Source organism: Hemibagrus wyckioides, linkage group LG17 (genome assembly GCF_019097595.1).
Source record: "Hemibagrus wyckioides isolate EC202008001 linkage group LG17, SWU_Hwy_1.0, whole genome shotgun sequence".
In the NCBI taxonomy this organism is placed as follows: Eukaryota; Metazoa; Chordata; class Actinopteri; order Siluriformes; family Bagridae; genus Hemibagrus; species Hemibagrus wyckioides.
In genome coordinates, this window is record NC_080726.1 from 24,755,983 (window position 1) to 24,768,720 (window position 12,738).

The 12,738-nt window shown below is 37.3% G+C and overlaps 2 protein-coding genes across 3 annotated transcripts; one reads left to right on the forward strand and one right to left on the reverse strand.

Moving 5' to 3' along the window:
• Window positions 1-83: 83 nt before the first annotated feature.
• rrp8 (ribosomal RNA processing 8) lies at window positions 84-4,810 on the reverse strand. The gene is made up of 8 exons (XM_058413663.1): window positions 4,641-4,810; window positions 4,401-4,508; window positions 3,937-4,213; window positions 3,087-3,861; window positions 2,298-2,427; window positions 1,214-1,320; window positions 829-925; window positions 84-223 (listed from the first exon to the last, which is right to left on the reverse strand). Exons 2-8 carry the CDS (start codon window positions 4,485-4,487, stop codon window positions 110-112), a joined length of 1,587 nt encoding a protein of 528 aa, XP_058269646.1. The 5' UTR covers window positions 4,488-4,508; window positions 4,641-4,810; the 3' UTR covers window positions 84-109.
• A 1,158-nt stretch (window positions 4,811-5,968) lies between these two features.
• On the forward strand, window positions 5,969-10,441 carry med29 (mediator complex subunit 29). Of its 2 annotated transcripts, XM_058413664.1 has the most exons (5): window positions 5,969-6,269; window positions 6,389-6,447; window positions 6,857-6,889; window positions 7,690-7,774; window positions 8,022-10,441. In XM_058413664.1, the coding sequence occupies exons 1-5, from the start codon at window positions 6,108-6,110 to the stop codon at window positions 8,247-8,249; spliced, it is 567 nt and encodes a 188-aa protein (XP_058269647.1). In that variant the 5' UTR covers window positions 5,969-6,107; the 3' UTR covers window positions 8,250-10,441. The 2 variants fall into 2 exon arrangements, with proteins under 2 accessions (XP_058269647.1, XP_058269648.1); XM_058413665.1 differs by lacking the exon at window positions 6,857-6,889 and having other exon boundaries at window positions 5,971-6,269.
• Window positions 10,442-12,738: the final 2,297 nt, after the last annotated feature.

A 12,738-nucleotide genomic window follows, 5' to 3' on the forward strand; every position in this document is an offset into this window, starting at 1 on the left:
TGTTACACATACAATTTGTAGTCTTGATTTTAAACGTTAGCACAATGTGCTACACACTGTTACTCCTGCCTTTTGGTTTTACCTCCTTGCAATGTTGTTATCAACGCATCTACCGTTTCTTGTACAAACAAGGCTTGAGTTCAAGCCTTATTTTCTTTACATCTTTTGGAACATTGTGTGTCTTCAGAAACTCAAAGGAGTAGAAGTGGCTGTTGTCAGTGTCCTAGATACAGAAAATAACATATGATATATTTCGCAAAGATACAAATAAAGATTTATTAAAAAAAAAAAAAAAAGTAACATCTTTTTTACATACAAGTGTACAAACAGGGCAATTTCAGATGTTTAGACAGCATTGGTTGTAGATATACAAATACTTAAACTCTTCATACTCAGTAAGTCATTGAGCTCAGTTTATAACAGTTTATTGTATTTTTTATACATTTCTTTGTATGTTTTTATCGTTATGTGAGTCTTTAAATTAGATGTATTGCTTTTACTAGCTTACAAAATGTTAGTTTTTTTTAAAGATATTTTTAAAAATTAAAAAGTTGGGATTTAGTTCCTATTTAATTAAAACTAAATTAGCTATGTTGGACTAAATTAGTAATCCAGAACTTGGCCATTCCTAAATCCTGTGTGCATTAAAGGAAAATATATTGTCTAGTCTGCTGTTTATTAAACATTAGCATTTTAAATGGAATGTATATTTATAAAACCTCCACAAAAAGCATCACCATTATGTAACTAACTGTTTGGACATACTGTATATTTCACTGCCATTAATATATACATGTTTTGGAATGTGCATGTTTATCTTCATCTTACCTTACTGACTACCTTAAAGCCCAGATTAGATAAGGCTCCAATGAACTGGCGTAGATTATCAAACCTGCTGGCGACTTCTGCAATTTTGAGGACGCCTCTATAACAAATAAAAAATTAATAAAATTAATTAATAAAGTTACTTTGTTCCAGGGAAAGCACTACAAAGTACATAGAGGCACCCGCACTTGATGACCTGATTCAAACCAAAACTTTCTTACATCTCCCCCACAGTGGATTAATAAAGGTACATCTCATCACATCTCATTTTATATTTGTAGTTGTTTCTGGGTGATTCTGAATAATGTGCCAGTGTCAGCATTAATAACTACAGAAATGGAAGCCAGGGAAGTTTTTTAACTGTAAAAGGCATCAAAGCACAAATTACCCCATCACCAGAACTCTGTTTGCCTCAGCCAAAAAGTCTGCAAGGTTGGTCCCCATAAGTGAGAGACAAAAGACTGCAATATCCACTGTGGAGTCACCAAGTGGCACCTGTACAGATAGAAAGAATAAACATAAGCACGTGATCAGATAAATTATAACATCCTCTGGAACCCAATTCAATCAAATACCACAATGAACAAAACACTGAATTAGGTAGTGATAGAGGAATACCTTTTCTGCATAATATGAGACAGCACAATACACTTATGCAAAGTTGGCAGCCAAGTCCTGTCACATTGTCTACAAAGTCTAATATATGGCTTTCTGAGATTTATAGCTCTAAATAGTTTGATCGTTGATCTCTGAAAACAATTAAGCCCATTATGACCATGCTGAGACCGGTTCTTTGTCTCCCTTAGATTAACAGTAAAATTTCAGAATGAAAATGTCTTAAAATGATTTGTCTTTTACATAGAATTATAATTTAAATTCCAGACTGCACAGCACTGTATACAACAATCAGCCATAATATTCAAACCTGACAAGGACATATTCCAAATACAATGGCTGCAGAGATTAGGGAGTTTCTTCTCCAAAATAGATTCACAAAAGATATTTTTATTTTAATAAATGACACGTTTTACTACGTACTGGTTCAAATCTAAGGATGATTTAGTTCTTCAAGTAAATTTACTGAAAGGCTACCAGGAAAGTGAGGTAGCCACATTCATTTAATTCATCAACAATACGCAGACATTTAATCCTACACCTTACAAACTGATGCATTACATAAATCACAAATGATTGCTATGCCCAGACTATATATTATTGTCAAATACTAAACTTTAATTACTTGGATAAATATTACAAGTGAATGCATCATTGAACTAATCTATGCAACCCTTTAACTACTAGAAAGGTTTTTATAAAGTGGTGGTAAATCCATTGCTTTATGTTTTTGAATACATCCTATAAGCCAGTGACTGTTATAATGCCAATATAATGTTAAATAGATGACAGTGACAAAGGAAAGTCAGCATCTGAAAGCCTGATGTGACATAATAGTGTCTGATTGAAAAACTTACATTAGCCATATCACAGGCAGTGACGAGGTCACAAACAGGAGCCAAATCAAAGCAGTGCACTTTGTTCTTCACACTCTGTGCAATCTTACAGTCTCCACATCCAAAGTCTGCTATCACCAAAGATGACGATCTGACAATTACAAACAAAAAGGATTATCAGGTGTTTAAGCACTTTGTTCAGTAGGCACAAGTGTTATGGGTTAAAAGTAGTAACACAATGCAAACATTCTCCAAGAGTACAACTGTATATATACACAACAGTGTTAACCAGTGTTTCACAATTAAGAAAAATAATATAGTAAAATAAGCATTATCAGGACACACATTAACAAAATTCTATAAACTCAAAAACTTCCTTGAACTTCCCCCAAAACGGAAAAATGTGTCATTAGATTCAAACTGACATCTGAATGGATAAGATGTTGGACATCTCAGTGGTTAAGGTGTCGGACTGCTGATCAGAAGGTTGCTAGTTAAAATCCCAGGACCACCAAGCTGGCACTGTTGGGTCCCTGAGCAAGACCCTTAACTGCTCAGTAGTACAAAATAGATAAAGTTGCTCTGGATCAGGGCATCTGCCAAATGCCATAAAGGTAAGGCATTTCAAAGCCTCTTTTGAATGAATGTAAAGTGAAAATCATTCAAGTGACCAATCAAATGAGCTAATAACTAAAAACATTAGAACTGTGTTATTGGTGGGTTGTGATTTTCACCACTAAGAAAAAGGAAAGAAAAAAAAGTCAAAGACCATGTTTCAATTGCCCCAGAGAACAACTGCAATTCTCTCACCTTTGCCGAATATAAGAAATGATGGAATCCACTGGATTTGCAGGCCAGTGCTTCACTTGTTCAGTGTAGCCTCTATGATAAATCCTGATGGCATCAGGGTCCTGCTTAAACATACGTTTGGCCTCACCACTTGTTGTCGTGTAAAGCAGCTCATTAATGTAGCGGAATCGGGCCGATTCTAACCGCTTCTCCATCCGGGACCTTAAAGCACTGGAGCGGTCCATTTGACCTTCATCGTCTTTTTCCAACAGTTCTTTTTCCTGTTCGAGATTTGGATCACTTAGTTTCTCATCACTTTCAGTGGAATGGACGTTTAGCAAACTGCGCAATTTATTAGCCTGGAGCCAAGACTTTTTATCCACTTTAATAGGTCTTTGTTTTTCAGACTGATTATGTGCATTTGTTTTCAACCCATCACTAACTGGTTTTGAAGGCGTTAATTGATGGGTGTCTTTCTTTACTTTTTTTGTAACAGCCTGGGCTTTTTTGTGTGTGTTCGTATTCAAGGATGCATTATCATTCTTCTCCACTGATGCCATTCTCCAAAGTGACGAATCATCATCATCATCATCCTCCTCCTCCTGCATTTTCTCTGTCGTTGTGAAGACCTGTGCCTCCCTCACATCTTCCTCCAATTTAAGATCTGCGACTGCAGCTGAATTGAGAAGGAATTTATTCTTGCACCGTTTCCTGTTCTTCATTTTATTCTTCCACTGTTGCCGGCTCAATCTTTTATCATCAGAATCTTCTACTGCTTTGTGCAAATTTTTAGAATCTGCAAAATATGAGATAATTGTAATTAAAAGATAACAAGACAAAATGGACAATGTCTAATCTGCTGGGATTCTACTTCTTTCGGTGTTGGCCGTGTCCATTTTAGGCTTCACTTGTTGCTTCTTCGCAGGTTTCTGCAGTACATCTGTTTCCTTGCCCATGTCTCCTTCAATTCCTGCACCAGAGGTTTTCTTCTGTTTTTTGCACCTTTGCTTCTTTTTCTTTGAAAGGTGTACAGGCACTTCTTCAGTGTCCTCATCACTACCAACAGATGGTTTTATAAACTCCCAGTCTGGGGCTGAACCTAAGGTCTGGAGAGTTCGCTTCAGACAATGCCTGCTGATGGACTTGTGCTATTTAGCGGGTGAAATAAAGACAAATAATTATAGATATGTTTATTAAGAGACAATAATGGTAAGACACACCACAGTCAAGCAAAAACTTTATGGACAAGGTCTAAAGAGCTTCAGCTACAAAATTTTGTGGCACAATAGAAATAGGAATAAAACACTTGTAATGTTTAACATGCGAGAAAACTACCTTCCCCGAAAGAGGCTCAGCCTTCACTACAGAGTGGACCTGGTCATTAACGGCCACGCTATCGGTCCATTCTTCCTCTGCAAACATGTTAGTGATAACACCAGCACCCTGGACACAAATACAATAATTCAGCGACTCCGAGAATAACATTAATCCAACACTGCACTTTTGTAGATAGCCAACATAGCTACTGACTGCGGTACATGCTACAGCTAGACACATAATCACCTACTGTCTTACCTAAATTTACTGGCAGTGAAAATCTTGGGTATAATGAGCTGATCTTTAAACAGAATAAAATAAAATATTCCTGTTAATTATTCACTCATAATAGCAACCATGTCAGTCGCTAAGACTCCAACATTCAACCTGCTTTCACAGACACAACACGTGGAGACTGTATATATCCGGGTCAGGGGTTATTTTCTCCAGCTTCAGAGCTGTGCACCATTTAGAGAACTAGTGTGCTACTGTTTTTACCCGATCCGTCCCCTGCCGGATTTGGTCCACGCATGCGCATTATGCTTTAAGACTTAACGACATTATTTATTTATATCTTCTTTATAAGTACTAGGAGGAGTATTACATGTCAGGAGTAGAATCAGTTAGAACAGCCAATTATCTTGTGTTAACTGGAATTCTCCCCGTTCTTTATGTTATTTTATGCATCTTTATGTTCTTTATGTTATTTTATATATATATATATATATATATATATATATATATATATATATATATATATATATATATTTATATATATATATATAAAATAACAATATTATTTATAAAATTATATATATATATATATATATATATATATATATATATATATATATATATATATATATATATATATAAAATAATATAAAGAACATAAAGATGCATAAAATTGTTTATTAAATTATAAAATTGTTCATAAAATTATTGTATACATGTACAATAAGTACATGAATTAATAAGTATTGTATATATAAAAAGCTATATAGATATCACATTAAAGCTACATAATGTTTGACCAAGTGAATGACAAAATAAGCGATTTGTTTAAAAAAAGGGAGAAATAGTTTGAAAAGAATGAAATAGTAAGTGGAACAGATGGACGATGTTAATTTGTGTGCTTTACTCAGTAAAAAAAAAGAGAGAGAGGGGGCATAATAGTTTTTAACACAAACAATACTTCATAGCTACTTTGAAGCTAAGCTACATCTAAGTAAACAATAAGATAGTCAGCACCTAAAGCTACAGAAGGAAGCCCTTCTTTATGACACCATGATATGAAGAGTGTATAATGTGTTCCTGATAGTAAGAGCAGATATTCTCCAAATACTAATCAGAAAGCTATTTCTATAGATGTAGAGATTCTGATTAGAGTAAATACTAATCAAATCAAAGCGACATGACAAGGACCAGAGTGATGTAGAAGGCTAGTAACATGGGACATTAATGTGTAGAGGTTAAATGACTAAAATGAAAATGTAGAGATGACCTAAAATATTAGGTTTATGTTCAAGTCCTGTTAAATTACACGTCATTGTACAATCGTCCAGTAGGGAGTACTACTGAGTAATGGTGTACCAGCGGGCCTAACTCGAAGAAGAAGAGGAAGAGGAAGAGGAAGAAGACCAACAACAATAACGAGAGGAAAAGACGATGAAAAGATCTGTAAAGTGAATATCTGTGAAGACTGAAGTGTTTTTCTTTACAGTAATGTCTCAACCACAGCCTCCTGCAGCAAACCCCCAGGCGGTCCTTCAGCAGCCTCCTCCTCCTCCACAGCAGCAGCAGCAGCAGCAGCTCAACCAGCAGCAGGATTTCGACCCAGTTCACAGGTTTAAAATGCTGATTCCGCAATTAAAAGAGAGTTTACAGGTCTGCTTTTGTTTGTTATCTAAACTACATTCGTTAGAGCACTTTTCTTTTAAAACAGAGATTTGTATAAAAGCACATTAATCTCTTTCGACTGATTTCCCTTTGAACCTTTGTTTCAGAATGTAATGGCAATCGCTTCGCAAAATTTTTCACACAATACTGCAATTGATAACGGAATGTAAGTATGAATCGGTTTTAACTTTAATATAAACAATGTACATTTAATACATATTGTTCCCGAAGTGGAGTACTGCATGTTCTAGTCCACACCTGCTGGACGTCTTTGGGATATAATTCAGATAACTGGGTAATGTTTATGTCGGTCTAGTTCAGTCTAGGTCGGTTCAGATTTTTTTCAGTCATGAACTACTTCCCAAAGTTTTCAGATCCCTTTGCACCCCCTTGTATTTGTACCCATTTAAAGTTGAAAAATGAAAAATATTGTCTTCATTATTGACAAATATAAATGTCAGGAATTTGCGGTCAGGGTGTGAACATAGTGATGAATAAAGAGGTTGGAGGTTGATGTCTCCAGGTTTTATTGAAAAGCTGTTCTGAACATGAAGTCTGTCTGTACTTCATTTTAGTGCAGTGAGGGCAGAAAAGCCACTCTCTCCAAGGTAAGTGGTTGAGGACAGTGAGTTTGTGAAGTCTTAAAAGTCCATCAGTGGTTGTTGTGTTGATGTTCATTTCTTCAACTCATCATTTGTGACAGTCTGTTAACTTCTTATGGCACAAGTGAAACCCAGCTCATCATATTTCGTCTTTCTGTCATTGCTTGCTCTTATGAAGTTTTTCTCAGCCACAGAAGGCGGGCTTCACTTTGCATTAGAGTTTCCTCACCCATCCTTAGTTATTTAAAATGTTTCTTCTGTAGCTTCTGATTTCTAGATTTAACCCCAGCCAAGGCTGATAAATATCACATAATAAATTGCCACTATGAAAAGTTAAAATAAATCTAGCTTTATTATGTTATCTGCTAACAATGTGACATAAGGTGGTGTCACGGTGTCATGGGGGGCGCGCATTGACACCTCAGACCCCCAAGTTCCCTGGTTCGATCCTGAGACCAGGTTACTGCCTGTGCAGCTTTGTTTTCTCTCCCTGTATGCACTTAGTATGCATTAGAATACAGTAAGCATCATTTTTTCCCCCCGAATTTTATAAGACTTCTAAAAGGTGGAGACGTTTTTACACAGTTACCACTGCTTTGGCAGTGTGGGAGTAATCAGATGATAAAGAAATGATCAGTTAAGATTGTTTTCTTTTAAACCCATTTCCATCGTAATATTAAAATGCTACTGTTTCTCATACATGCCTTAATTTTCTCCCTTTTCTGCATTAATGTAACACATCTGTATTAAAGCCAAGCTGTGTGCCTTATATTAGTTATTTAGTTATCGCCTCTTTTCCATTTTAGAAAGAGTAATGATTCCACGGTTCAGCGATTTGACAAGAGTTTAGAAGAGTTTTACGCCCTCTGTGATCAACTGGAACTCTGTTTGGTAAGCAATATAAATGAGTTTATAATATAGAGTCTTCTTTATAAAACAGCTGTTTTAAAGTATTATTCTCAAAACTGCATTCATAAGAATTTCATGCAATGTAAAGTATATTAACGATCACGATCAGTCTACAGTGAGAAACTGTCAGAATGTCAAATATAAAAGTAGATTATTGTAAAAATGCAAAAGAAATGAGTGTTCTCATTGTACACTGAAGTTCAGCAGACTTATCCTTTGTGTCTTTTAGCGCCTGGCTCATGAGTGCCTCTCTCAGAGCATTGACAGTGCCAAACACTCTCCAAACCTGGTGCCTACAGCAACCAAACCTGACACAGTGCAAACAGAGTCCCTGTCTTACTCTCAGTATCTCAGTATGATCAAATCTCAGATATCTTGTGCTAAAGACATCCATAATGCTTTGCTGGAATGCTCCAAGAAAATAGCAGGAAAGAGTCAGCAGCAAGGCATCCTTTAACAGTGCTCATGTGCTGTGAATTTTCACGTTGTCAGATTGTCCTGAGAAGGACAATGTTTTTAGATGGGGTTTGTAAATAATAATAACACAAAATACAATTTTGGTTTACAGAAGTATACAGTTTGATATTAAAAATGCACATACTTGTTGATTGCTTTATTAAATGGTGATGCTCTGTGCATTGATCAATACCCTGGCTTTTGTTTGTATTTCTGGGCTTAGAAATTGTGGAATTTATAATACATATCCTAACAGGTATAAAAATAAGATTAAAATGAACACTGAATTGACAGCAATATATTCACCCTGGTCATTCATACTCTGAACAACAGTTACAGTAATTAATAGTCAAAGTGAAATGTATGCTTATTTAATTTTTATGCTTATTATGTTTAAGGATGTTGTATATTATTATTGTATACTGTATACACACACACACATATACACTACTCACAAAAAGTTAAGGATATTCAGCTTTCGGGTGAAATTTCAGGATGCACCTAAAATGCACTATAACCTTTACAGGTGAACTTAATTTGACCTTCTCTACACTTTTGAATGCACATGTCCAACTGTTCAGTGTTTCAGTACTTTTTGCAGAACTTGCTGTTCTCTAACAAGGTGCTTAATGGCAAAATTCACAACTGGTGTTTGATCCATGAATCCACCAATAAATTTTCTGGTTCAGTTAGAATTGGTATTTAAACAGTCCTCTTCATCATGCTGTTCACATTTTCACATCAAGACCACACCTAACAATTGATCAACAGAACCTCACCATTGTGAGGCTTCAAACAGGATGTTCTCAGAGGGAAGTGGCCACTGAGCTTAGAGTGTCACAGAGTGTCATCAGCAGGTTGGGACAGAGATACAGAGAGACTGGAAGAGTCACAGAAAGGCATAGAAGTGGCCACATCCCACGTTGATGACCGCTTCATTGTGAACAGTGCCCTGCAGAACCGGATGAATGAATGCCACTCAACTCCAGGCACATTTAAGGGGGTGAGAGGCACCTAAGTGTCACGTCAGACCATTCGAAACCTGCAAGGGTACCTGACCACACCACCAGGCACAGGCATCAGGAATGCCATGCCTCAGCAGACAATAAATCGACTCGTGAACAGCATGAGACGTCGTTGTCAAGCTGTAATTGATGGTCAAGGGCACATGACAAATTATTGAGACATTGAGATTTTTTGTTGTGGTATACCCTCCACTGTTGTTGGCTTTTGTTTCAATAACTTGTTTGAGATGAGGAAATCACCATTGCATGCTTCTACTTAAATGCCCTACTTTCATGATATAATATCACTGTAGTGTGAACTTTTTACATTTTCCATAAATTTCACCCAAAACCCAAATATCCTTAACTTTTTGTGAGTAGTATGTATATATATATATATATATATATATATATATATATATATATATATGAGATGTATGCAATTAGGGGATAAGTGAACCGGTGCATTATAAGGTGCAAATATGTTTCCTTTTGTTAATGTAATGACTGATACATGTTGCTATCAAGGAAAATGCTGCAAGAATGTGGTTTACAGCTCAATTTATTTGGCCTTGTGTCTACAAATACTCAGAAGGCACTGGCAGCTGGTGGTTTGTAAAATAGGGGTGGCTGTTATTGAAGTAAGTGGACACCTGACCATCATACCCATATGTGATTCTTCCCCAAAATGTTGCTACAAAGCTGGAAGCACCCAATTGTATATATTATACCTTTATTGGCTGTAGCAGCAAGGTTTCCCTTCATTAGAACTATGAGGCCCAAACCTGTTCCAGCATGCCAATGTTCCTGTGCATAAAGCAAGCTGCATAAAGGATGTTGTGAAATAGGTGTGCAAATCAAGTGTCAAGCCCTGACCTTAACCCCACTGAACAATTTAAGAGAATTTTGTGGCAGACATTCCTACAGCAGTGCTCCAACATCTGGTGTAAATCCATATTAATGCCCATAGATTTGGAATGGGACACTGGACAAGCACATAGGGCTGTGATAGTCAGGTGTCTATTTAAGCAATGATACTGTAGTCATAAGGTTGCTGGTAATCCCAGCCATGATATTCAATACAACAACACAATTGGGGGTGGGATATTACTTTTACACAAGAGTTCTAAAACAATGAATGAATATTGGGAACTAACATTTCCAATAAAATATGTTCACATGGTGTTTATTTTTGGTCTGTCAAAGAAAAAGTTCCCAAAGAAGCCACAGTTTGATGTAGAACTACATGTCGCAGCACACTGGCTAATATGTAGACTGTAGTTAGTGTAGTTACCATTTCAGTTTAATATAATATTGCTTGAATTGGAAACTCATGTAGTGAACACAGACAAGCAGAATGACACCAATGCTGTGTGGAGGGGAGGGGGGGGGGGGGGAGGGGAGGAGGAGGAGAGGCGGAGGAGGAGGAGAGGGGAGGGGAGGGGAGGGGAGGGGGGGGGGAGGAGGAGAGGCGGAGGAGGAGGAGAGGGGAGGGGAGGGAGGGGGAGGAGGCGGAGGAGGAGGGGAGGAGGAGGAGGAGGAGAGGAGGGGAGGAGAGATGCGCCAGCGTTTCCAGTAAGGAGTGCTCTGTATACAGCGTGGTGGTCTGTGGCTGTGTGAAGGTGTAACGTTGTGAGTAATGCCGGAAGGGTTATCAGTTCGTGGAGCACCGTGGGCGAGCAACACGCGTGATGGGTGGACGGATGTTTGCGGGAGTCTGCTGCAGGTGCTGCGAGATGAGAGCGAACACTATTTTAACTTAAATACTGCATTAGTGGAATAATAGAAAGTCATGAAGTTCAGACTGTAAAGTCTTAGTGCTTTAACAGTTTATATTTTCTTTAGATCTATCTTTATACTTATAGAATTTAAGGCTTTTGTACATCTTGGGTATGGAATAATATTCCAAAGGGTCCTATATATCAGGGGTTTTCAGAATCAGAGACAGTGGGCCTCCTTTGTGACATACATTTGTTAGCCTACTTTTATCAACTGTGTTAACATTAAAAATTAAAAGTGGGACTATCATCTGAATACTAAAATGGTGTGTTCTGACATTTTTATTGCTCTCCCGTTCAATGGCTGTAAAGTATTTTAGTCACGTGGTGTGAAAGCGGCGCTGCGCAGACCGATAGGTGTAGAGCGGTTCTAGCGCATATTCCAGCGCGCACACTCGCGGTATTTTGGTGTGTGTGGGGAGTGAGATGTCACTCAAAATCGTGTACAGTAAACGGCAACAGTGCTCAACTAAAATAATCAACATTTCATTAATTCCTCTACACTCCGGGGGCAAAATTCGGGATAAAACATTCGGGGCTAGATTAAAATCATCCGGGGCTCGAGCCCCGAATGAATAGCCCTAGCGACGCCCCTGCTTGTGTCGGAAGCACAATCAAACCCCGGCTGACACGTGACCGTGATTACCATTTAATATTGCTCGACCATTTGGGTGATAACACTTAGAACAATACCTAGCCAAGGTGGACGTGGCCGTGATGACCATTGAAGGACATCCGGCTAGACGACATTATCATCCAGCCATTTGGGGAATACTCAGTTCTTACACTAATTTACATTTAAAGTGAAACTCATTTAAATTACACACGGAAAACACTGTATAAAAGGTTTGAGCAAGATTTGTCCTGCGTTCTTTTTGACTCCGATGAACCCAAAGTACTTCATGTATTTTGTCACTGTGATGCTGCAATAAACTTCTACATTAAGATCTTCGACGCCCTCATCGTTTTATTTTTCTTACAGTATGCAAAAGCAAAATTTATATTTGATGGGTCTGCATGTAATCTTATTTTGTTTAAAGGAAAACACTTCCATATAAATGTTGATATTTATATCTATCTATATGCTTGTTTATTCATTTGCCCTATTTTCTCTCTTTTTTTATTTTTAAAATGTAATATGTACATTTTATTGTGCTCTATAGAATTAATGCATGTTTGGCTACTCTCAAATGTAGATTTATTATAGACAAGTCTAGACTCATTAGCAAAATGACACCACATTTGTGTGCTCTCCTTTGTGAAAAACTAGGGGGCATAATAGTTTTTTTTTAACACAAACAATAATCCATGTCTAATTTTAAAATAAATCTAAGTAAAGAATAAAATATTCAACATCTAAAGCTAAATAATGTGTGACCAGGTGAATGTCAGAAGAAGCCCTTCATTATTATATTATGATATGAAGATAATATATTCCTGACTGTAGGAGCAGATCTGCTCTAAATGCTAATCAGAAAGCTACTGTATATTTAGATTTCTGTACACAGATGCAGAGACTCTGAGCGCAGTATAGACTAATAGTAGCAAAATGACATCACAAGGACCAGAGTGATGAAATCCAATCTAATCCCACAACTCCAATTCATTGTAGTTAATCAAACAGAGACCAGCCATAGCTAAGTCTACCTGTGAGGGTAAGATGACTTGAGCCAGCCCCCTCTCCATCCTGATATGTATCTACTGATGG